The sequence below is a fragment of the Neodiprion lecontei genome, chromosome 6 (genome assembly GCF_021901455.1).
Source record: "Neodiprion lecontei isolate iyNeoLeco1 chromosome 6, iyNeoLeco1.1, whole genome shotgun sequence".
NCBI classification, from domain to species: Eukaryota; Metazoa; Arthropoda; class Insecta; order Hymenoptera; family Diprionidae; genus Neodiprion; species Neodiprion lecontei.
The window spans coordinates 24,019,000-24,044,919 of record NC_060265.1 but is presented as its reverse complement, the minus strand read 5'-3'; the positions used below and the strand labels follow the sequence as shown (position 1 = coordinate 24,044,919).

Here is a 25,920-nt window from a genome sequence, read left to right as displayed (position 1 = left end):
AAGCGAAGGGAGAGAGGGAGAGGAAACCAGCTGTACACATTTTGAAAGATAAGATATGTGTATGTGGTTGGGGGGAAAGCAGCCGAACATCGGCGACGAAGGTGCGAAGTGGCTGGAGGAGTGCGAAGCAAGATTCAGCCTCGAGTCAAGGGTAATCGACTCGCTGTATTTTGCTTATAGCACTATTCGCAAAGTGAACTCGTTTCACGTCGACAACGCGAGAACATATATATTAACATTGTTTAGCAACGCTTCTACGTGCGCAGGTATTCACGGTTGTTTTAAAATTCTTTTAAGTACCTCTAACGTTCAGAGTCGATTTTGGTTTTTATCAAGGTAGCATTCAGAACCTTGTTTCAAAAATTCTGTGTTTTTCACGTATACAAACTTTTACTTTTTCCAAACCGAGGCGATTTTAAAATCGGCGTGTTTGTACATAATTTATACATGCAACACGTAAGGGAAGACCGATGATTTGGTCATTTTTTTAAATCTGCATTGGTATCACGTTTCTTTGTGAAATAAATTCTTAATTTCAGATGTACGAAGGCGTGAAACACGGTTCGTTTCAGTTTCTACAGCTATTTTACTCCGAGGATCTTTTTCACGGTAACTTAGTGTTAATCGTTTTCCAGCGATGTCTCAACGAGTTGAGGATAAAGGTGATTCAAAGTTTCATACCGACTCCCGGCTTCGTGTTGCGGGGCAAAAATAGTTCTGGATATTGTTACCAGGATGGCGCCGTCTCTCGAGTTTATTGGCTGTGCTATCTTGTAGCGTAATTATAAACCACTGCACTGTGGCTTTGGAGATAATTTTGAATATACCGAAACAGTGCAAGTTCGAATTCCATCTTTGGGATTTTTTTTTATGTCGAAGAAAAGCAAGAACTAAACAGAAAAGTATTTCGTTGTAAGAGAAAGTGTAAGAAAGTTTCGCAATTATCTCCTTGGAATACGAATGAGATACAAAAAATAATACTTGTCGCGGATTTTTTGCTTCACTACGCGTTTTGAACAGACTAATTTGATCGGTTTGAAAATTCGTTATTAGGATTTACTAGAAAATTTCATACACAAAATTACGGTCCTGTCTGTAGAACGTTTATTTATAATACTGCACAATATAGCTTATTAGAGCTTGTCTGCTGACACACGACGGTTACTTTATTACATAACATTATTTAATGTAAACGACATTCTTATATTACACGATTCGCTACTTTATACAGAAATTACTATGACTTAAAACGCCTCCGACTATGAACAATTTTCTAAAACTTAGAGATGTAAGAAAAACTCTGAACCGTTTATCCGATTTTTACCGCGGAAGATAATTTCGATTAGAGTTTACGCGTACAGTTTTTGGCAATATAAGCTTAAATGCGCCTTGAATTGATTTTCCTGTCGATAATTGGATTATATATCACCGGGCCAGACCTGTCTGGGCAATCGGCGTATGAGGCAGATTTCCTAGGCATTAAAATATCTCAGTCAAAAACACACGCTGTTAGAGACTGATTGTAAATAACACATTCGGATCAACCTGTTAAAATTGTACATCTGACGTTACAAGTTTCACTATTCACGATCCAATATACATTTGGGTGGTGCAGAATCTAAAGATTAGAAAATAAAAGAAACACCACTGCAGCCTTTCAAACTACCGTCGTCTCATCTTTGCCGGTTCTACGAGAATTCAGTAGTACACTTTGGATTAGGTTAAGACTCCGTTTATTTTGCAGCGATAACTCTTTTGCAGATTGCATCTGTGTACTCGCTGCACTTGGCGGTGCCACCGAGATCGCCGGTTAGGTATTTAGCCTCTTTTATTGTGTCGTACGCCGCGTGTTCGATTATTCTCGCATGGTCATTCAGACCCATGTATTTTAACATCATAACAGCAGACAAGAGGAGTGCTGTTGGATTTGCTTTGTCTTGTCCAGCTATGTCAGGTGCTGTACCATGCACCTGTATGAAAATAAAATAGAAAAATACCGATTATAGTAATAAGAATTTAAAGCAATGAGTTTCATTACTCATATAAAAATTAGGTAATATTAATACGTCTTCGAAGAAAGTATTTGTTCAAGTATCACTTTCGAGCAATCTTTTAAAAAAAATTACAGTATTTCAACTAACCGATTCGAACAGAGCACCGTTCAGGCCAATGTTTCCACTGGGCGTCAGTCCAAGACCTCCGACAAGACCGGCGCACATATCGGAGAGAATGTCACCGTATAAGTTTGGCATTACAAGAACGTCGTATTGTTGTGGGTCTTGTACCATGGTCAGACACACAGTGTCCAGATATTTTTCTTCAAATTTAACAGAAGGAAATTTGCTTGCCGCCTCCCTGCAGCACTTTAGGAACAAACCGTCGGACATTCGCATAATGTTTGCTTTGTGCACCGCTGTCACCTGTAGTTAAAACAATGAAGCGTCAGCGAATAATATTACTTGCGTACACCGGATCTGTAACGAAAGAAGACCTTTTTTCTGTTGTTATCTTGAGCGTATTGGAAGGCGAATTCTGCTACTCTGCGGGATGCTTCCTCGGTGATGAGTTTGATGGATTGAACGACACCATCTACTATTTCATGCTCAATACCAGAATACTCTCCCTCGGTGTTTTCTCTGATAGTTACTACATTCACGTCGTCGTACAGAGTCTTGTAACCCTCTAACGAACGGCAGGGCCGTACATTAGCGTAAAGATTGAATTCCCTATCGAATGAGAAGAAGAAAAGAGTAAAATTTCGTTGCCGATTAGGCCCAAGGTACTTTCTGGCATTTAAAAGTTGTTACCAAGCAACTGAAAAAGGTTCTTACATCGCGTTTAAATGTCATAACAAATTATTGCAGGGTGATGTTTGACATTCAAAGTGAAACTATTTCCTTTCGCAGATTCTGCAGCCATGTAAAAACAGATTTGTCAGACATTGATATACGAAGTCTTAGCAAGTTCTGTATTACATAAGAGGTAAATTGTTCCGCCGATCTAGTCGGAGGTTTAAGCCTTTCAAGAGAAATTATCGACAGTGCGACGTCGAAGTATCCACGGTAATATTACAAAACACATTTTTTCGACTCACTTCCTGAGGGCGAGATTGAGAGAACGGTGACCCTTTCCGACGGGAGTCATAAGTGGTCCTTTAAGTCCAATTTGATTTCTATTTATCGAATCAATGGCAGCTTGCGGGATGCCGAACAGGCCGTCGGGTCCTCGAACAGGCGTCACGTCAACGGACTCCCATTCGATGGGAACCTGGATGCGAAGGAAAGACGTTATCACGTTGTTTACATTAGTCAAGATAAACTGTAGTGCGCTGTGAGATGACGTTATGTAACAGAAAAAAAAGTGGCATGAATAAAAACGTTTTTCTTTAAAAACTGGCTGAGATTAGATCGGCAAAGCAGTGAAACATCGACGAGGGTCAAGTTCAGGCAGACATCGCACGATCTGAGAGACAAAGGCCTGTGTAAGGGGACAAAATTTGAATCCTGAGCCGGTGGATTAAAATAAACCCGTTAAGGTCAGAGGTAGGACAATGGCACTCGGATGTAATATGATCCTGGGTATGAATAAAAAATGAGCGAGTGATAGGAGAGGGTTAATAATAGAACATATCGCACCTTGGCGGCGTCGAAGATCTTCTGCACGGCGGCGGAAATTTCGGGTCCGATGCCGTCGCCAGGAATGAGGGTACACTTCTTGACATCGCTGCTGTAGAATCTGGTCCTGCCAATCTTTGGAGATATCTGTCGTTAAAAGACATACTCAGGTAAGCGATAACGACGCATCGGAGTCCCATTAACGACGGGTAGAACAGAGGTGGGTGTCAGAAGCCAGAGGCGGAGAAAAAGCTGTGCAGGCGAATGGATAACCAAGAAGCGTGGAAACAAGGGTAGAAAAAAGTGAGCGCTACGGAAATCGGGGTGGTACAAATAAGCGGCGTTCAGGCGATGATTCAACTGTTAACACGGGCTACTCACAACTCTGCGTATCCACTGGGCTGCCATGACTTTAGTTTATTTTACGCTAAAAAATACACCGCTCCTCAGGAGGCGAAAATTATCTCACGTCGGACCGATGGCAGGGACAAAAAAAGAAGGCCTGGCTCCGGGCTGCTATTGGCCGATATCTTGGCTCGCCGTCTGCTAGGCGCACCGGAGAATAGCGGACGACATTGGGAAGTGGCGCTGCCTGTCGAATAACAACGGAACCTCGTTTGAACGAACCACACGAATCGCACGAACCACCGACATCGCTCTACGTCAAAAATCATTATTATTACGCCGTTCAGCGTCCTTTGGGGACTTCCCGTTACGGTGTAAGTATTACGAATATTGCTACGTGTAATAATCACGCGACAGAAGCTCTGCGTGCTTCGAGTCCTTTCGTGGTTTTATGCATTTTGTAGTTCTTCCTTTCCCTTTTCGCGTTCTTTTGTTTTTTCCATTCTTTTGTTGTTATTTTACTCCCTAATGTACGGCGGCCGGGGTATTACTTTTTTCTTCTTTCCTTCTGTTGGCGATTGTGTAACGAACGAAACTTTTCAGTTTTTCCGCAAATTTATAAATACAAGTACGCGGGTGATTTATCAACGGTAAAGTTGTGCTTGAAACATTAATACATTATACTCGCAGGGAGTTGGCATCTTTACATTTTCTTTTTTTTTCCACCACAAGAATCAATATAAAATTGGACTGCCGGTTTTTCACAGTAATCTCATATATTTCCAGCAGCTACCGTGTTATATTCCATAAAATGTTTTCTCTTCGGTATGTTGTTTTGAGATATTACATTCTGTAAAAATGATGTTATTGTTTCCAAGATTCGTTTATTACGGAATATTTTTTTACGCAGGTATAACGTACAAATAAACAACGCGAACTTTGCCTTATTTATATGCCTCGTGACGAGTCTGCTTACTTCAAGTGCCTCAGGCTAATCTGTCAGATCTTTACACGAGTAGGTACATTTGTAGATTGTGTGAAACGTGAAAAATATTACATATCACAATCAATTTGAGAGACAATATTACATGTATTACGAAAGTTTCTAAATTGGATTGTTCGTTTCTAAAGCAACGCGAGCCGAAAGCTCCGCACTTACACCGCAGGATTAACAGGCCATGAAAGCGAAAATTCTAGTTGAGGAAATTATGACGTTAAATATTAAAAGCACCCACGTAGTCCCAAACATCGTTATTATTTAGATTGATATTATCACGTCCGAGTTGAAACTCGCACCCATTCACGACGGAAAATGCAGCCGATGTGAATTCAATTGAACCGCCGCGAAGCTCGACACGTGGCATTCGAACTTTGACCTATTGATAAACTGTGAAAGATACAACGTGTACACGTATAATTCTTGGAAGCTGAATCTGAGGATCTCGTGGGCGTAAAACCGCCTGTAAGCTGATCAATAAAGCTGCAACGATCAATGCACACGTGAATTACTGTGCCGACCCTTCGCAGCTGAACAACCAATTTCGCGTAATTATATATTAAACAGAAACATGCGGGAGCAGCGCATATTTGCTGCAGGGAGAAGAAGGGCTCGTTTCGGGCGCCCTAATTGCGCAGTACGAAATTATAATTTCATAAATTTACAATTTCACTTTCATTCGAGAATATGAAAACGCGAGACGTTGCTGCTCTGCCAGTATCCACGAACAATAGAAACGTGTCTAATTTCAAATGTAAATCTCTTTGTAGACTGTATTTTCAGCTACAGTGCAAGTTCCCCGACGTCTGCCCGCCTGATTGTAGTATTGAATTCAAACAATTCCTTGCGCATATACCGTATTAACACGGTGGCGAGGTCCATTTCTATATCGATCAAACAAAGAGGCTCTGAACAATAGGTATGTACATACCACTAAATCACTTAGACATTTTTAAAAGAAACTCCGTGGCTCGTGTAACTGAAAACGTGCGTGTACGAACCATGACGCTTCATATCTGGGGCAATAACGATGTTTCATCCACGCGAGTCGAATTTTCATTACAAAGAGAGGAAGAAAAATACAATGGATATGTAACACGTCAATACTTCTCAAGCTCGCTTCGCACGTCTTATCGCCGTCGAGCGTTTATTAGATTCGTAATAACCGTTGGATCAAATACCCCCAACGCGTATTGTGCGTTTATGGAGCTTTGTTGGTTATCTCAACCACTTTTTTCGTAAATTCTTCTTTGGTATTTTTTTTTTTTTTCTACTACGCGTAATTTGATTCACGAAATTTATTTTCGGAAGATTGTTAACCTCGATTTAATTGTTTTGATGTGAATTGGAACTAAATTTTCAGCCGAGTCTACTGAATATCGGACATCTTAAGAGATATTTAATTAAGAGTCGTATTAGTTGGCTAGAAACGTCTACTTTTTTTTTTGTGACTCCAAAACTATAAGAGCTACCACAGTGTACAGACTGTAGCTGCTACAAGTAAATTTTTAAAAAAATTAAATTTCGCTTAAAATACAATATGTATCCGCTAAGTAAACTAGATTTTCAATTGATAAAAGCTAGATACACCGTTCTGTAAATTTTTTTTTTTTCTGACACCTTATTACATGTATAGGACACTTTCTAATAGAGTCAACGAAATCCATAGAGAAATAAAAAACAAAACGAGGCGCAGTAATCAAATTAGTCACAAATATAATATGTAAGAAAGAAGTTCATCCCATGTGAAACGGGTGGATGTTTGAAAATGTGGAAAAAAAAACAACCAGCGAAAGCTTTTCTCATTGTCGACGAGACGATAAAGTAGAAAAGAAAAAAAAGAAAATCTAAGCGATCAAAGAAAAAAATGGCCCAGTTGTAGAAGGGAATGCCTTACGTAGAATTTCGATGAAGAATTCGACACAGAATAACTCACGCGCTCGTATAAAGTTGATACCTAAATGCCACGCCGCACCTATAAGTCGGCAGACAATTTCAGTTCTGATGCTTTTCCTCCGGCAAGGAAGAAGAAGGTTATACACGTAACATATACACCCCGGTGCACTTCTGCCGGTTGAAAGTTGTCCCAATTACCGTGTGCAATTCTGTTTCAGACACGTACCCGGCCACGCTCAAGTTATAAACTTCAACGCGCCCACCCAGATAAGATAACTAATTAGTAACTTCGGGCTACCGCCTCGATTCAGAATCATTAGAAATGTTTCTAACGTGTGCGGTATAACGCGTCGTAACTGCAGCGAGACCCCAGACTTACAGTTATTACTCCAGTCGAGCTCGCCGAGTAGCCAACAATCAACCCTGCAGCCTCGACGAGTAGTGCGAGTCAACGGTTGGGGTGCTCTGGGGAGTTATAGCCGTGACTAACGCCGCTCGGGGTCTCAACGAGTCACGGAGAATTCTCCGCGTCGCGGCAACCAAGAAACCGGAAAAATCTCGCTCTCGGATTTTGTCGTAGGTCTTGCCCAGTTTCGAACGGTCGAATTTCGGAGGTTTCTCGTTGCTCAAAAGAAAACACGAAATGAGGCGGGCCCACAGTAGGGGCCGAAACGTTGGAGAAAATCTTCGTTTCTTCTACGCTTCTACCGACCTTCATATCCGAGAATTTCAACGAACTATAATATTGAAGTCAAGAATTCATTTAACGAAAACACGAAATCAAGCTGCTGTGATGAGAGCTTTACTTTGTGCACTGGTGGCAGTTTAAATCTGTTTTTGATCTCGCGAATGATGTTCGATCCGTGAAAGAACGAAAATTTCACTTTTTTAGCTCACAGGACTCGAATTTTATGGTCGAACATCCTTGACCGTGGTGATTAATCCATCGACATACAGCAGCTTTATTTCGTCATCGGCGTGTCGACGGTTACCGTGGTTTCAAGCGACCTTTCACGATGTGTTCAATCAATCGGTCTCTCAAAGTTCTTCAAATTTATTCAACGATTGCCATCTAAAATGTAAAATAGAAATGGAAAAAAAACAAAGCTAGAGGTTATTTTTCTTCATCGGATCGTGACGTCACTCGCTTGATTGAAATCAAGCCGAGTTTTCGTATCTAGCTATAGCGTACAGAGAAAGAAACACGCGAAGGAAAGACAGGTGAAATCCGTAGCTTCATTGAGGGATTCCAAAAGCAATCTCTCACCTTGAAAGAACGTTCCGGTTCAGATGTACCTAATGAAAAAAGGCTGTGTTTATCTTTATCAAACGTCACGGTAAAATTCGGGGGCTCAGAGCTCGGGGTAAACGTGCGTGAGACCGTATCCATCAGCCTGCATCGAATTATGCAGGGGTATCGAATGCCTCAGCGTGAGCTCGGTAAATTCAAGAGAACATCCGGGGTGGAGGGATTAGGAAAGTGAAATTACAGAGATCGTCCAGGGCCTTAGACGGTACGGCGTGAGAGCGTGTCTGACAATAATGCAGCAAAGAGCATATCGCGTACCGTCTTCAACCGTCCCAACTACATCCACGTGCAGCAATCGATACCCCGGCGCGTAAAGAGAGTCTGTGTAAATAAGCGTAAACGCGATTTTTATCCGGGCGTAAAAGCATCGTGCATCCGGAGGTGCAGCGAGCTTGCAGCGACGGTGGCTCGACGCCGGTGAAAATTCTCGTTTGTGAGAACGCGCCGCGGCTGTAGGGTGAATTTTTCCGTGATAACCGACCGCGTTCCGCGTCTGCTCGGTCGGCTATCCGGCACCCCGTCGTTCGGCAGGGGGATGAAAGGAGCGGTGGCGCAGAGGGTTTCGGAGTCGCGAGGCACCCTCGGGTCGTTCCGACGCTCGGCGCCGGGACGCGAAAGCTGCGGGGGCGGCGTCGCCGTCGGGGTATCGTTGACGTAGCAAGATGGCGGCGGCGTATCGGAGGCGTCTCCGTCCGCAGAGTGCCCGCCGTCGAGCAGTACGTCAACGGTGTTCGTTGCCCAGGCGTCTGTCGTGCGAAACAGTCGAGGTTGTGCGGTCTTAGAGGGTTATTTTTTTATCGCAATAGCCGAGTAATGCAGTGCGCGACAGGGGTTCGTCCGGGGGAGGAAGAAGGTGCCGCGCGCGTCAAGTTTACGTGACGGAAGTGAGAGGCCGCCGAATGAGGGACGCATAGCGTAGCGTGGTAGTATTACGTGAGAATACAGCCGGACGGACACACGCCACATCCACACATCCGCACCCGCAACACCCAACCACCCACACCCCCACACACACACACACACACACGCGTTATGATAGCCGAGGTACGGCCGAGGGGATTTTCAGGAATCGTCGATACCTGCCGCGGGAGCCTGCTGCAGACCTCTTTCAACCTAAATCCAAAGATGCCTCGTAAACTGAGAAGACTGCCGATTGTTATTCCGAAGTATCGAAATGTATTTCTTCGTACGCGAAACGGTATACACAGACGGTGGTTTACCTGCAGCCCGTGCGCGTGACCAAAGCTCCAAGCTGCTCATTATTAACTCCATGCGAGACGAGTAAGAACGATCTTGCACATTTACCCGCTACCGTCACCCTCGCTCACTCACCGTTCCATCCCGTCGCCTTCCTCCTCCACGCGCTACTACCCGGCCAGGATCGTAGCCTCATCCGCTTCTCGCATTCGCGGTTCCCAACCTTAAACACCTACGGACGACAACCCCTTGCCTCGTATACACCTACACGCGTAGGCACGGTGTGACACGGGATCTGTTGTACGTATGTAATGCAGGATAGACAACCGCAGCTGCACTGATAAACTCTTGTGATAGAATCTCGTCTAGCGTTCAGCGGCAGGTTTTCGAAGGAAAAGTAAAGAAGAGGAGTTAATAGAAAGATTGATAAAAAAAAAAAAAAACAAAGTAAACAAATAACCTAACAAACAAACGTGACGAGTATAATAAAAATCCCGACTAAACCGACACACGTATAATTCTAGCCGTACATAATAGATTAACATAGTAATATTGATTCCGCCTCGCAATAATAAACGCAAAGAGTGCAGTATTATAAATAATTCGAATCAGCAAAACCCTTCGCGACCTAGCAGTATATTAATATATACATATATAAGTACATATATACGTATAATATTAGATTTGAAATTTATATAAAAAAAAAAAAAAAATAATAATAAAACAACTTACCGATCATTAGTGTGCCGCTGCTACATAGTGCCACGTTTTGAGTGTCCTTAACTTGCTTCGATATCGTCGCATCAACATGTCTCTACTAAGTGTTACAGGTAAGCTAATTACATATTTGCCGTATACGGCTGTTATTAGCTGCGCGGTTTTCGCGGCCCTCGCTCGATCCACTTGTTATATTATGGATGCGAGAGGGTTAACGCATCGCCGACGCGTCACTGATCGCTCACGATATACGCCCTTTGGGAGTAATAATATAACTCTGTGACTCTATCTTCATACCTTGTATCGTGAAAACGAATTTTCGTTCGGCGAAGGAGAGCCTCTTCGCAATTAAGTAAATTACAATTTGCAAGAGTGTATAATATATATACGTTATACGTTATACATGTAACTATACCGCGGAGAGCTTGCGTGTGCTTGTATTAATAACGATATTGCGCAACACGCGGCACATGAGATAACAATCTTCTTCAATTGTTCCTCCCTGCAGGACGGAATTACTCCGAGCCATCTCATCTCTGCACGTCTTGAATTTCTGTTCCCTTATCGTTGCGGTTGTTACGGCTCCGACGGTACAAAAGCTTGTAATTCGGTTGCGAAATTCCTCGCCGTCCCAACCTCCCTCCCCCCCTCTCGCGAGATAAGCTATTAATTTTCCCCGATATACTTCGAGTACCGCTCGCATTGTACCACGGACGAGCGATTTGTATTATGTGGCTAAGCCGATGAATCGCCAGGTAATCCGATTTTTCACGCCTTGGCAGGGAACCGTCGCGTTCCAACCCTCGAGTCACAGGTAGCTGGCTAGCTCCCCGTCTGTATGCGAGACCTTCGTCCAGCGATGATCGACGTTACGTAACGAAGCGGACGCACTTTCTTCCCCTTCGTATAACTTGGTTTAAATTCCGGCGATGAGGGTGCGCGTGGGTCGGAGATTTTTTTACGACGCGGTCGAGTAAACGGAGTTTGGTACAGGCGGCGTCTCTGGGCAGGAAAAGGGCGAAAAGTACCGACCTCGTTACAGCCGGGTAATTGAGAAAAAGTACGTATTCCTGTTTATAAATAGCTGCAGGGGGTGAGAGACGCGCGCACAGAGCGCCGAGCCCGGTTGCACACGACGATGTGTAACCTCCGCGAGAATAGTGCAACGGTTGACCCCGACCAGCGGGGTCATTCCACCCCCGCATCCGCCCCGCAACCCCGTGGCCGCCACGCTATCGGCTTTTATGCTCAAACCCGCGGTACCGTACTCGTACTATAGACCTCCACAGGGATGCTTGCGTAAAGTCAACCGCAAATTGCAATTGGAAGGATTTAAGGCGCTCCTTCCCTTCTCTCTTCCTCTCCCCCTGCTTTCGATTACGGACGAAACGCAGGGCGACAGGGTGCAGAGAGTGCATCGATCCTCGTTACACTTCGGAGAAAGTCGAACGAGGAGGCTTCGATTCGTGCTGATGGAAAGATTCAAACGTCGCGGGTTTGACGACGGGAAATTATGCAGGGTATATATACATAGGGAATAGGCGGGCAAAATGGGAACCTTAAGGGGGGTGTAACAGCGTTGGACGCGTTTTGATAACGCTATTTTTTTTTTCTTTTTAAGCGTAAAAATGCTCTTCAAGCTTTATCGACAGATTATAAAACCAAGTCTGATTGTAGAGGGGGCCTATTTTTACCGTCTTTCCCATATACCTACGTATTACGTTACGTATAGTATTACGGTTGCTCCGAGTTCGATCGAATCTGTGATCGATGGAGCCGCTCGCCGATCGCGCGAATTCGTTTTCTTTTCTCTCCCTGATCGCGCATAAGACACCCGGTTCACTTTTGATTTTCACCACGTTTTAGCCCGTGTCACTTGGGATTTGGGTAACTTCTTCCGGTCACGGACTTTGCGGAAGTTGAGGAGGCGTCGGATGCCGCCCCTATTTTATCTGACCATTCGTGCGGCTTGCGGCAATTTCAATGAACCGTTGGACGATATGTAAACTAGGTTTCTTCGCAAGCTTTCGTTTGACGATCCGGATTACGGCCAAGGAGAAACTCGTACGTGGATGGCGGGGAAAAAACTTCCGGTCGGAAATACGGTCAGCCAGTTATCAAACAGGAAACCATCGTAATTATCGCGCTGCAGCGGTGAACCTTCGAGAAAGAGATTGCGCGTCGTTAGAAGCGGTGTGTTAATTTACTCCACACACGGCGGTCCGTTTAATTCACAGCGAGATAACATTTCTGTCGTTAGCGGTGTGCCTCGAATGCCTTACAGGACTCGAAAATTCTATTCAGAACGAAATTATTCAGTCAACACTCGACGGTTCACCACTTAGTTATTAAATATCAATATTAGCGATCGATTCCTCATTTTGAAGGGATTGACATTAAAATTCGAGCAACCTTTCAAATCGCAGATATTCGGAACAAGTTTGAAACAATTTTTACTAGATAATTTCGTTTGCGGCAATAAATTCGTAATGGATGTTTGATTAAAAAAATAAATAAAAAAATTATTCATCGCCGCGTATCCAATTTCGCAGAAGTTTGAAACTTTACTTTCTGCGGGAATTATACTTTTTGCTCGAATGACGGCGATCACCGGCAGCTACATATTGCGAACACTTTAATAAGGTTAATGGGAGTTTTGTTAGTTCCTTTCTGAAAATGTAATACCAGCAACGTCAGGAGTTCGGTAATCCACGTGAAACAAATCACGCGAGTAACCAGAGAGGTCCGTGAGCCTACGCATTACGTATCTACACACCGAGAAACACGTACATTCACCTTGATCCTGCAAACCAATCACGTTCACTTCCCTGGTCGAATTAATGACAATGCCCATAACGCTTCGGGCCAGGTACACAATTCCGACGTGACGGTCCGTTATGCGATAGTGGTTGTAATTTCGCACGTAACGTGTAGTTATTGAAATTAGAGCAGTCCTCGCGAGTGTTGAAACGTAAAGCTGTTCTCGTTACAAAATTGAACGGATAATTTACCCTTGCAAACGTGTCACTTGTTACAAAGAGTAGAGTCGTCGGCGTGCTATGTAAACATTATACGCAGACATAGCAGAGCGCTCGAAAATTCCCTATCGCTTCGGTATCTCGAATCGCGGTTGGAATTGATTTTATTTCACGTTAACTCTGATGAGCGTCACAAAAAGATTAGAATCTCCAAGGTTAGATATACACGTAGGTATATTGTATATAGCGTGTGAGTGCGGGTTAACACGGGGGGTATTATTGAATATTTAACAGCGAAATTATAATTCAAATTTCGTACCTACGTACGAAAAGAAACACGCGAATCTGCTTCCATTAGAGAACTAGATTATACAGCAGCGCGTTATTCAAATGAGCCGCCACGTTCGTAATTTTCAACAATGTACCCGGCAATGGAATTAATAACGAACGATCGTTCGATCGGCACTCGATATACGTACGTAAGCGCGTCGCACACTCGAGACGAGATCATTACACATCGTGATCGCTGATATCGGGCATTTAAAGAGCCCGTTATATCTTACAACTCGTAACAGCACTTGAGAATGGTAGCAATATCAATCTCGGCGAGCTAGAAAACAGCTTTGCCGGGGTCGCGGAGATATTGCACCCGGAACTTGCCGTCGTTCGGTCTCACCTGGTACGCGAGACACGCCTGGGCTTTATTTCTAACAGCATCCGGCACATGTTCATTGGGGATTGTAACGACCCCTGCACGGAAGTTGGTGATAGTAGGAGAGAGAGAGAGAGAGAGAGAGAGAGAGAGAGCTGCTTTACTGCCACACACCTTGTACCTATCAGTTTTATCCCGTGTATGAATCAGCTTCGACAAACGGGAACGGACGAAGCTTAAATAAAAGCGAAAATTAAATAAACATTAACCAGCCTGCGTCGCGACTGCTTCTGCGACTCGACGTTGGCGGTCTGGCAGCCCGTATATTCTCACTAGGTTACCGTAGTAATTCGTGGCCGATAACGCGCGTGTGTGTGCGGGGGTGTCGGCGTTAACACACGTCGCGTAGTACGATGGGTACCTGCCTACCTACAACTTGTTGTAACGCGTGGCAGTGACGGGTCCGACCCTGCAGGCCATTCCGCACGCAAGGGTTGCAAAATACGTCATTGTGTACCGAATTTCTACAAGGGTTGCTTTTTTATTTACCTACGTTGTCCTTCGTTCGCCGAGGATTTTTGGCCGTTAGTTCGCCCGCCCGTGTCATGCAGGGAACCTGGAATCAGTGGTCTAGCATAATCGGCTCGCGTCGACCGATTGAACCGGAATGAACTTCAGAATCGCTTTGATCGGCCGTTAGTCTCTGTAAAACTCAGCGAATCTTTGAGCTTGTCGAATGTTTTTTTTTTTTTTTTTCTTTACTGTCGGGTGATGCCGAAGGCCGCTGCTGTAGCGATGTGAGTTGAGGCAAAAAAAAACAACTATTCGTACGAAAAGCTCACTTGTAATACACATCGCTGGCAGCAGCAAGGAGAGCATAGGCGAACACCGTTTAGTAATCGTAGTGTTTCTCATCCAGTTTTGCCCTCCGTGTGAAATTGAACGCACTAATTTACCTGACGATATTTTTTTAATGAAAATTTCTCCACTTTTCTTCGCGTACGTTACGTGGGATCGGGCAGAGTTTGCTGCATCCAAAGCCGCGAGGGAAATTTCAAGCATCGACATTGTTGGTGCGGGATCCTTGCCCGCGGAGAATTCCACGTCCTCGGCGTCTTCGGGGCTTCGAAGTAGTCCAACAGACAGGCTGAGGGATTTGGGGGCTCTTGGGGCTAAAGCGCGCGCTCAATTTAGTTTCGGTAAAGGGTTTCTCGAACGACGGAGAATTACAGAAATCAATATACGGCCAACAAGTCGCCGTCGTATTTAACCGATACGACATCCGGCAATTGATTATGGCTTAAAACTCCGCGGATCAGAGTGCTGCTTCTTTTTTTCATCGCCCGGCTCGCTTCGCCACCCCTCTCAACTCCTTTCGTGCCCGCAAAGGGACGACTTTTCATGCTTCATCTCTCTCCCTCTCGCTCTCCCCCCGCCCTCCCACTCTTCGCACGATGCAAATGTCGTACCTGCCATGCAGGTTGTATAATAACACGCCCTGCATGTGCGCTGCAAAAGACAGAGGCGCACGCATCGCGTGTCTCTCTGTAACGATGCGAGTCTCGCATTGACGTATCGCTTCGTGCAGGGGATGTTTGTGAAAGGCATGCAGATACCCGCCCTGATTTAACCAGCGTTACCCGGTTTCCCCTCCTTTTCACCCCTCTTCACACGGACCTTTCACCTCGAAGTCGGCGTAATTTTCAATTTTGCGCGTCTGTTTTAGCGGTTAAACGACAACTTACAACATACATGTATATACGTACGTACCTACGACAAAATTATATTCGTACTCGTAAAAGCATGTACGCAATTTATATTTTCATAACGGAAACTCTGCTCTGGATTTTAACAATACTTCACTGGTTTAATGCGAGAGGTTTTTCTCCCTTCATTTCCGTTCAATTGCTTATTCAATTATTGGAGGGGCTAAGTTTGTTTCTTCTATAAATCATTTCGAATAAGGGTATATCGAACCCAACGTTTTCGACTTACGTAAAATATTCTAAAATGCGTGATATGAAAAATTCGTCGCAAAGAAAAAAAAACAACAAAAAAATAAAATAAATAAATAAAACGCTGGATCTACAGCGGGTGAAATTTGTTTTTGGTAATGTATAACCGTGTCAAGAACGAGCAATAAAATATCCTACGTGAGAAAATTTTTATGCAGGGTGCGGGACGAAGTGACAGAGGTCGAAACATTAGGGGAAAAGGTGAAGTGAGAAGTATGTGGTGCCGTTTGTACATTATATACTTGTGCGGAAATATTTTACAATTTGCGGATAAGAAATAGCAGCGACGTGACGTAACCGCGTTTGGCGTTACATGATGCGGATACCCGTAATACCTTTCTCTCTGTACCGCGGTCGGAAGTTGGTAATGGAAAAAAAGAAAAATAAATAAAAGAAAAGAAAAAAAAAAGGCAGAGCAAAAGCCAAAAACAAGAGGAATAAAAAAAAAAAAAACACTCCGACCGCAGGGAATACTTTTGACCCGCAGCCTGCATCCCGCAGCGGTGGGCCGCAGATTGCAGCTTGCCTGTGCAGTTAATTAAGCGCAAAGGCAACTCTCTACCCGGTGAAACAACCTCATGCATATTGAACTATCGACAACACATTAATCGAGTTATTGAACCCACAAACTCTCTCGGGTATATGCGCCTGTAGGAACGACGTGATTATTACTTATGCATCACCTCGCGTGCATAAGGTATTAGTCGACGGCAGCCTGCCTGTCTCGGTGTTACAGAAATTGAAAAACAAAAACATTCTGTTCCGTTTTTCTTTTTTTTTTTTTTATCCATTTTTACCGTGTAATTACAGTTCTGAGAATAAAAGCGCGAAAGGAACCGTCCGAGTTTCGGGTTCTCGAAAGCTCGTTACTGCAGACTTGTCACCCCGTGAATTCGCTACTTACCTTTAACTCGCGGTAAGGGGAGCGGAAACGCGTTTCAGGAAATGGTAATCAGGCTTTTGCGGCAAAACTGGAAAGTTGTATATTCTGCGGTAACAGGAAACGGAGAGTTTCGAAGATTCTTTGAGCGAAACAGATCATCCAGCTCGCAAGTTTCTCACTCTGGGGGCCAGGTGCGGTGATGGAGCCATGTTTCGGACCGGATGTCGCCGAAACTTAGTCTCAGCCCGCGAAAGTCAGAGGAAGCGAGCCTGTTGAAGTATTGAAACGGAAGCGGAAGCATCCGCCGGTTCCCGGAGGATTTAGGAAACGAGATACGGGTATCCCAGGGGATTTGTTCAGCTCCGCGAATAGCGGCTGGCGTACAAACTGCAGCTGCTGCAGTGCGGCCAAGTGCACGAGGGAAAGGTTATCAAAACGAAGCGGATAAAAATTATCTTCAAATTACTTTGGCCGAGGTGGAATTTCGCAACTCGAAGCGCGGTTATTCTTCGGAGCCACATTTCTCGGCTGCAGAAAATGGCGCCCCGGCTCAGACTGAATCACGAATAAATAGGAGCTCAAGTTTTCATCAGTATTCAAATCTCGCCCATCGGAGGCTACGGAATCGCGTGCTCCGAATACGTATACCTATGCGAGCGTAAATCGCCGCATGCATATGTACGTACATGGAACGATCCTCGGGTAAAACGAGGACCCTTCAACTTTAATTTCAAAATTCTTGGAGGTCGTTTATTAAAATTTTATTCCCTAACGTTACTTCCACAGAGCCGCGAGCCGATGTTCTTCCCAATTATCCTTGCTCTTTATTCTTTTCTCCGAGGAGGGTAAACGCTACGCGAAATACCCCGTGACACTGTGTCCACATGCAAAAACACCCCCCCGGGTAAAATATTTTCCCTTATAAAACGGCTCCAAAGGACGTTCGAACGTAGATCTCAGCTATTCGTGCGAACGATGACGAACCAGCCGAGAACTGACCATCGATCTCTCTGACCTTTGGTTGACCCTTTCCGATTCGGTAGCCTCGAATTTCGACGCTACATTTCAGGGCCACATTTCGGGATGACGAGAAACTTTCGGAAATCGAACGACAGCCGAGCCACGAAAGATGGAATTATGTAAATCCTTTACTGATCGCAGTATGGCTTCGCACATTCGGGGACTGGGTCGCGCCTTCCTGATCCTCGGTAAACCGCAGGCTTTCGGAAAGATTGTCATAATTTCACAGTTGTTTGTACGATTTTTTTCCCCTCGTAGTAACGCGCTTATACGACGTTGAAATCCAGGGACTCAGAGAACCGTGGCTGAAATCCAAAGTGATTTTCTCATTAGCGTGCAATTTGCAGAGCACTCGGTAACGTGCACCTACGGAACATCGGGGTTGCCTTTGAAACGTTGCGAAAATCCGACAACGGGCCAGGTAGGGCGAAGGAAGATGGAACGGATGGCTTCTCCTGCAAAGTCTTTGTGAGAGAGGATGAGAGGGAGAGAGAAAGAGAGAGAGAGAGAGAGAGAGAGAGAGAGAGAGAGAGGACGGCTGTGCGACTGGTAACAATTCCAAGCTGGGAAGTGTGAGCCCAACAATACGTATGTGTAGTACATGCAGTGCGGAGGCACAGGTATTACGTCTACCGCTGAGTAAATGTTTCGCTCAGCTGTCAACGATTCCCCTCTAAAGCATTATTTCACGTTGCTTCATATGCATGACACATATATACCTGTAACAAGGATGAGCGTGTGCCAGGGATGTTCGGGCGAGTCAGCTCGAAAGGAGAAAATAATCACGACGAGAAACGTGTTAGCGGCCATTCACGAATAGCGAGTGAATTGACTCTCGCGACAACGCGAGTTTAACTATCGGATTACTGCAGCGTCCACGATTCCCAGAAATTTTACGGGATGAGGGGAGGAACGAAGGTTGGAGGGTTGGAAGAAAATCTGATAAAAAAAAGTAATCTTATCGATTTCCTTCGTGGGACACCGCGAGGAGTCCCTCACCCTCTCTTTCTCTCCCTCGTGTCAACGAATCTGGAATTCTATCCGTGCACCCTTGCATCTTATACTCGATTCGGCGTGGTGCACCGGGTAAAATTGACTTGCCAAAAGTTTGCCACTTCTTAGCATAAATGAAAATCACAAGTTATTTGCCGTTGTACTTATTCCGACGTGACCTGAACCCGCAAGAATCGCTGGAAAACAGAAGGAAGTAAGCGAGATGTAGAATTTCAAAGGCTTCGAGTGACGGTGTTAAGTTGTCATTGAAATTAATACTTGAAGAGATTACGTTGTCGAGATTCGTTGTCGTCGTTTCGTCGACTGAAGACAAATAAACGATCGTCATTATCGGCGATGAATGGGAGTTTCCGAGCGGAGAAAGAGAGACAATTCATAACCAACGTGAATGACTGTATTGGGAACGATAAGAGCGTGGCTGGAATATCAATTCGTATGTAAAAATTGTAAAATAGTAAATTAGCGATCGTTGCAGAGGAGCTGCGGTTTCTTTCCGGTTCCATCACTGCGTATAGAAGCACGATAAAGTTGAACGAGAAATCTCAATCACACTGCAGCTCGTCGCGCCGGTCGATAATCATACGGAAGCAGAGTCTGAACCGAGGGTGCAGAATTTATACCTCCCAGAGCGTGCAAAGTTCGAGCGCGTGCTGTGTGTGCAGCCTGCGGAATATCTCTCAGGACGCGGTGATAAATGTCACCTGCACGATCATACGTCCTTGTAATACCTGCATAATACAGTGTGCGTACACAGACAACGCGGAATTCCGCGAGCCCTGCAAATGGCCCATCGGCTGCCACATGCTGCACTGGCTTGAATATTAGGGGATGATAAGAAATCGGAGCAAAGAAGGGATACGAAAAAAAGTGAGACAGTAGCGAGCGTAGCGATTTATTATTTATCTATTCTCTCGTATACCCCAAGCAGCAGCTATACCTGTATGTTTTTTAGAACTGTAGTTTGGACTATTTTTATTATACACATGTTAGACGTACTTGATCATCGCGCTTCGTGCACTTTCAAAACTGTCAAATTTGTTATAAAAACAGTATTTAATGTTTACTGCACTGGGCTTGGTTGAGGGTGGCTTTTACTGGGGGGTTAAATTTTTACCGCGACAAGATATGAAAACGGTGAGCTTGAATAATGTTTGCGTAACTTTAATTAAGAGCGAACCCTGTAGGCTGTTCGTTTTTTTTTTTTTTTTTTTTTTAGAATGGTGCTACATGTGTACGATACACTATTCTGCGGGAAAAATTTTTGGTTTAACAACCAAGTTTGGCGAATGTAATCAGTGTAAAAAGTTATTGTTTGCCCGAAATAAATGTACAAGCGGTTCAACGGTGGCTAAATTAATATTTTATCAGCGTTTTGATTTACTTGTTAATATAACAGTCAGCTTGAAGAGATTGGCTCTTCAATTTCAGTCGAGTCTGCAGATTCGGAAAATGACACTTGATCCTTTTCGAGAATTTAGATAGGCATGAATGCTGCTATACAAATTTTCCCGACGGTTTTCAGGAGCACTTTCATTACGCAAGCGCTGTTGGGCCGTGAATTTTTTCCTAAAATTGCAAAAAAGTTTTTCAACCGCGATGTAATAAATACACCCATTTATATACAAGTATGCAGAGACATTTCCTGTGAAAAAATTTGATATTACTTTTTATCGCCGGCTGAAGAGGGTCGAAACAAAAGTAAGGGATCGTCGGTCAAGTTGCAATTGAATAACGGCGAGTTCGGGAGGGTCAAAGTTAACTTGTACGTCAGAACGGCGACCCTCGTTAGTCGCTCTGACCTTTGAATATATCCCGTAAAACTTGGGACAAGTGCGTCCACCAGTTGTATTAAGAAATCAACAATCGGGGGAAACGTGGTCTGCCAATGCTGTATGCGCGAAGTTTAAAAAATTCACCACTTATAATGGATCGGCGGAAGAGAAAGCAGCTCGGTCACGTGTCAAGCGTGCCAGATACGCATCCTACGTACGAAACGCGTTTACGCACTTTGCGCAGGTGGGCGAATAAAGCGAACCTCGACCCTTTTGAAGAACGAAGCGCACGAGGCGAGAATCGCGGTTGATAAAAGCAGATAAGCTATCGCAGCCTGGCCATCGCGACACGTAAATATTGCCTTTAATACCGGCGGACTCCCCCCTCCATAAATAATCATGCAATCCGCGATATTTAATATCTAAGATAGAACTTTCGAAACTTTTGGTTTCCTCGCTCCTGCATCGACGATTCGGAGGAAAGGCGATTTTTCCGCACCGGTTTTCATCGCCGTCTGATCGCCGCGGGGATTTTCTTGTGCAATAACTCGGATTCCGGCAGTGCCGCATTCGCTGTGACGTACAATTTCAGACGCCACGACGGTTCTTCTTTGACTCCGAAGCTCTGACGTCGGGAGCGATGTTCCACCTAGCGATTCGTCACCCCTCGAGGGCCCTCTTCGACAGCCCTTTAAGGACCGCCAAGTACAGCTTCGAGGGAGAACGAACAACGAGTGCCTGCGTCTTATATTATCCGCGGGACGGAATTCATTCCGTAACGCGGATGTAGGAGACGTACAGTCGTGTCGGAAACCCTCTGAAACAGAAACGTTATAAAAGTAAATTCGGATTAATTATGATTGAAACATTCAGTGTGATCGTAAAAAAAGTAAAACATGTTGAAACTGTATCTGAATATCGACTATCAACAAACTCTTTGTTATTATACCTATGTACATATTGTTATACAATTACAACGTCAGAGAAATCGTAGTACTACTTTTTTTTTTGCGAAAAATCTGTGTAGTTCGTAGGATTCTGATGAAAGACAGCTTGTTTTTATTCGAAAATGAAAATTCCCTACAAATTGTTTGGGATCGATTTTTTCGAGCTTGTCAGTTGGTAATAAAATCCTACGGTCGTCATCGTTACTTTCACTGTTTTTTTTTTTTTTTTTTCACCTAATTACAGGATTTCCACCCTCTCGACTTCGAGCAAAACCGCTTTGTTCGGGATAAGATTTTTGCAAGAGATTGATGCAAAGTGATCGCAAAAGAACGAAGCTAGCGGAGCTACTAATTAACTCCGAAAGAAGTAAGAAGCGGGCGTGGGAAACGGCGGTCGTGTTTCGTTGCTGTTCGAACAAGGTCCGCGTGATTACAAAAGCGTGCGACTTGCGTGATCGCGAGGAATTTTGTACGCAGTCTGCATCAGCCGCCCTCGCAAACGAGAGGAGGGATCGTGTAAAAGAACGGAGGTCAGCCAGTCAAGTTCCTTCGTGGAAACTTTATAAACGGCGAAAGGCTTCTCTAAGGGTGGTTTGCCGGGGGTTGAAGAGCGGACGCGGGGGAAAAGTTTACGCGTACAGGTATACATGTATATAGCTGTGCGAGGAAAGGTGGGCAAGATTTGAGTCGAGCACGTCACGGAGGCTTCTTCGCTTCTATAGACAGACCGAGAGACCCGGACGGTCCATTGTCGACGACGACGGCGAGACGGAAGGCAATATCGGTGCCTAGACTAGCCTATATCCTACCCCTCTTTATGCCTTCGACTTCCACCTGCGCCACGATGTGTACCTTATACCCTTATACGATACACGTTGTGCTCGCGGAGAGAATGTCGGTGCACGTGCCTAACGTGAGCATCGCTCTATCGAATCCATAACTTTCGCTGCAAAAAGTTATTTTGCCACTGCCGGCGTCAATTCTTTCCCTTATTTCCAACAAGCGCAGTCTGTATCGAATTTCTTTCCAATATCCCCCGTATGAGATGTATTCACATGGTGAAATTACTTTGGTCAGGATTTAGAGTGGAGAAAATAGCGAAATCTTGCAGTGTTTTATCGAATTTTATTCCAGGATAAATTTCTTTGTTCTTACGAAGCAGGGAATTTTCATAAGAAGATACGCATCGTGATACGTAATTATACCGACACCCGTGCCCTTGAATAGCGAATTGGCGTACCAAATAGCCCATTGAGTTTTGATACTACCGTGAAACGTGAGAGAATACGAAAGTATCAGATTACGGTCGCGATGTTCCGCGGCCGTCCCAAATGGGTTGATCATAGTTTCGGTTACGTCTACAAATTATCCAGACGGTTTACAATAGGAAATTCAATTTATACGGCGAACGGTAGTAGCGATCCGTTTTCATATAGAAATTGAATGTTTCTAACTCCGGAGATTTTTCGACGTGTATACGTACACATTTTTCATCGCGCGTCTGCTGCACTCTCGCGTCAATATAGTTACTTGCAAGCGCAATTACGCCGCGAACAATGAAGCGTAAGACTTCCTTTAAAATCCTGCTGGAATCGAGCTCCTTTTTTTCTACCTTTTCATTTCTTCGAGCTCGTTTCTTGCAGCTGTTTCCATCGCTTGAGAGACTTTTTATACTTTTGACACACGGAAGCTGACGCGCGATGACGATCGAAACGACAACGTAATTAATTGTCGCGTTACATCTCGGCGCGAAAGAGTTGCTGAAAAATAAAAAGCCCTACTTGATGTTCGAATTTTTCGACTAGTCACGGTCAACTCAACAGGAGTTGACATCGGAGTTGACATTGACAAATTTATTGGAGGAAAGCAGCCTGATTACCTTTTCCCCATGTAATAGCGATTAGATGTCAAATTTTTCGGAGGTTCTGCGGTAAATTAGAAATGCGTATCGACACATCCAGGGTTCATAAAAATCGTTCCGAATAGTTTATTGACCATCGATAATAATGCCAATGAACTATCAGTTCGTCAGAAAAATGACTGCGAATTAGCTCATGGCTCCCATTTCGCAGTTTTATGACGCAACGATGATTGATGAAATCTTCCTTTTACGGGAAAATATTTCACGTGTTATTGCCGCAGCGTGATTTGAGGGGTCGCTTCATATATCCACCGGGAAAATATGACGTTGGGGTCGATTGGGCTCGGTTTTGAACCCGATTTCCGGGAAATTGACTCGACAAGGAGTGGCAGCGTGAACCTTGCTGTAATATTAATAAGCCGCACTCTGTTCCCCGATATAACGACCTACTTCCGGTTAACATTTTGGGATACAGGTCAGCGGCTCGTATTGCGCCGCCGCGTCAGGGATTACGACTCTTTTGGAACGGATAAAAACGGGAAAATCACAGACGCGTATAACTATATAACAGTTTTACGGCTGTGGCTACAGGCGAAATTTTTTTGTCTCCCCCATTTTTCCCTCCGCCACGCATAGGTATATGAATTTAATATATCTATCGCATGTATAGCCCGTCGTTATTTTATATAATCCACTTTTTGTTGCTGCTCGTAAAGTTACGTGATAACTTGACGCCCGGTGACCTTCGACGATCGTAACTTCTCATCTAGCTCTCGTCAAGGCGGAGCTTAAATTCGATAAGAAACAATCTCCCGTGGCCGTAAACGAAGGAATTCTTAAATTAAGGGGATAACGATCGAAGCTAAAGGGTGAGGAAGGGCCAACTTGGGGGGTGACGGTGAGACACTGATAGAAAAAGCTCGGGCGGGCCATCTATCGTCGGTCATTCCGCATTGGGACACGTATTCTATTTGGTGCCGGATATCAGGATTCGCATTACGCCGATCATGTCGTCCAGCAATAGTTTGACCATCGCCTTTCTTCTCGTATATTTTGCACCTTCGTGCGCGACTCGATAAGAGGCGCGAAAGAAATCGATGGCGATCCTGGTCGGTGACTGTACGATATTAGCACAGTGGGTGAAAGTTGAACCGTTAATTGGATATCTCGTGCTAAATTGCGGGTCATAACTGTAACGAGAAGTTGAGGCCGATAATCTACTCTTCCTAACCGGAAAGGTCAATCAACGAATTTGCTCGCCAGTTTATCACGGGATTCCAAATCTGTCCGACGACATGTCGTCCCAATGATTGGGTCAAACACGCTCGGTCCCAGTTGACCATTGGGCTAGCCGCAGTGCCTGTCTCTTTCTTCTTTGCCGTCGCGTTCGCCTCCGGTTTTCCGCTCGACGAATCGCGGAGCTCCGCGTTAAACTGCTGCTGGAAAGCGTCGACGTAACCGGATAAAGCTTCGTGTACTTCGTGCTGTGCTCGTTGAAGAAAGTAAAAGGTAAAATGGCAAAGTTTCACGTTCATTGACGGATGCACGAAATCGTCGTGAATTGTTTCGTACAGCTGTTTCCGCTTGATATTACCGCGGGATTCTCAACCTTGAACTTGTTGGTTCACCATGTTTCACTCCGAACGGTGCAAAATTGGCACAAAAATCAGCGCACCATCCGGGAAATTTCTAGGGTAACTGATCCGAGTCACGGTACTGATGATTGTGACTTTGTGCATTGCGCTATGAAAGTCGCGTGAAAGTGACGATGCATCTAGCGGCAAAAACGCGAGGCTCCAAACTATGCCATACTTGTTAAACTGTTCGTAAATGTTGGCGATTCGAGGTCCCTCACCTCCTCCCTGCGCTCCAACAGGTAGTCACCCTCAAAGCATACCACGCTCCGTGAAATTTCGTGATGCAGGTCTTCCACGTACAGCAGCAGGTATACGTAGGTATGACTGGCTGACGCCCGTCTTCGTAGTTGTTCCAATTTCAAGTAGGATTTACGTTCCATCGAACGACGACCGCTCTACGTATGCCGTATAGTCTGCTGACGTAACTCGACGTCGGGGGGATCGTCCGGCAGCTGGTTAGTTATTGGTACAAGTCGATATCCAGTGGCAATTGACATTTGACCGCACTCGACTCGCGACGTAGATGATACAAATATAGACATACGCCGGCTCGCGTTGTTATTCCTCACGAGCATCCTGATCGCCCACGCAACTTCTTCGTCACGGATGATCCGTCGACAGCGTAGGCCACTTCTCTCTCGTCAATATTCGAAATATCGATCGAAATTTGTGGGTCTAAAAGAGCCTAGGGGAATTATACAACTCGTTCGAACACTTAAAAACGCGCTATTACATCCAAAGAGTACCTGCGAATTTCGATGCAAGTTTTTCTTCTTGCCAGTCAAAGCTTCCGGTTTTCAATCCAGCAGAGACACGTTACGTGTGAAAGTAAGCTGAAGTTTCCTAAAAATAAGCCTCTGATAATACAGACACTGCGTCTGAATACTCGGTTACACGCATGCAAGTGGCGTGTGCAGTTGTGACGATCGAGCGGAACCGTGATTTTGAAAGATAAAACTGACCGACATCGCGATAACATCCATCGCACGTGAAGTACACTGGGTATTCCTGGCCATTCTCCGGCTGGTACCGTGATGAATGACGAGACCCGGCTACGCCTGATATT

General features: G+C 44.7%; 2 protein-coding genes across 2 annotated transcripts in view; one reads left to right on the top strand and one right to left on the bottom strand.

Annotated features, from left to right (window-relative positions):
* Positions 1–1,081: 1,081 nt before the first annotated feature.
* LOC107222990 (probable isocitrate dehydrogenase [NAD] subunit alpha, mitochondrial) lies at positions 1,082–4,156 on the bottom strand. Its single transcript, XM_015662548.2, has 6 exons — positions 3,996–4,156; positions 3,636–3,761; positions 3,095–3,267; positions 2,492–2,726; positions 2,142–2,420; positions 1,082–1,970 (listed from the first exon to the last, which is right to left on the bottom strand). The coding sequence occupies exons 1-6, from the start codon at positions 4,020–4,022 to the stop codon at positions 1,734–1,736; spliced, it is 1,077 nt and encodes a 358-aa protein (XP_015518034.1). The 5' UTR covers positions 4,023–4,156; the 3' UTR covers positions 1,082–1,733.
* A 4,686-nt stretch (positions 4,157–8,842) lies between these two features.
* LOC107222983 overlaps positions 8,843–25,920 on the top strand; it is a 65,374-nt gene continuing 48,296 nt past the window's right edge. Inside the window, exon 1 of the mRNA XM_046744074.1 lies at positions 8,843–10,188. Within this exon, the coding sequence (XP_046600030.1) occupies positions 10,167–10,188 (22 nt within the window). The 5' untranslated portion in view covers positions 8,843–10,166. The remainder of the gene's footprint in view (positions 10,189–25,920) is intronic.

Bases quoted from the DNA above. Each gene is read 5' to 3' on its own strand.
- LOC107222990 (XM_015662548.2), bottom strand. From the start codon at position 4,022: ATGGCAGCCCAGTGGATACGCAGAGTT. The intron at 3,268-3,635 runs GTGCGATATGTT...CTTCGCATCCAG, and splicing joins AGATCTTCGACGCCGCCAAG to GTTCCCATCGAATGGGAGTC. The intron at 1,971-2,141 runs GTTAGTTGAAAT...ATTTTCATACAG, and splicing joins ACGGTGCTCTGTTCGAATCG to GTGCATGGTACAGCACCTGA.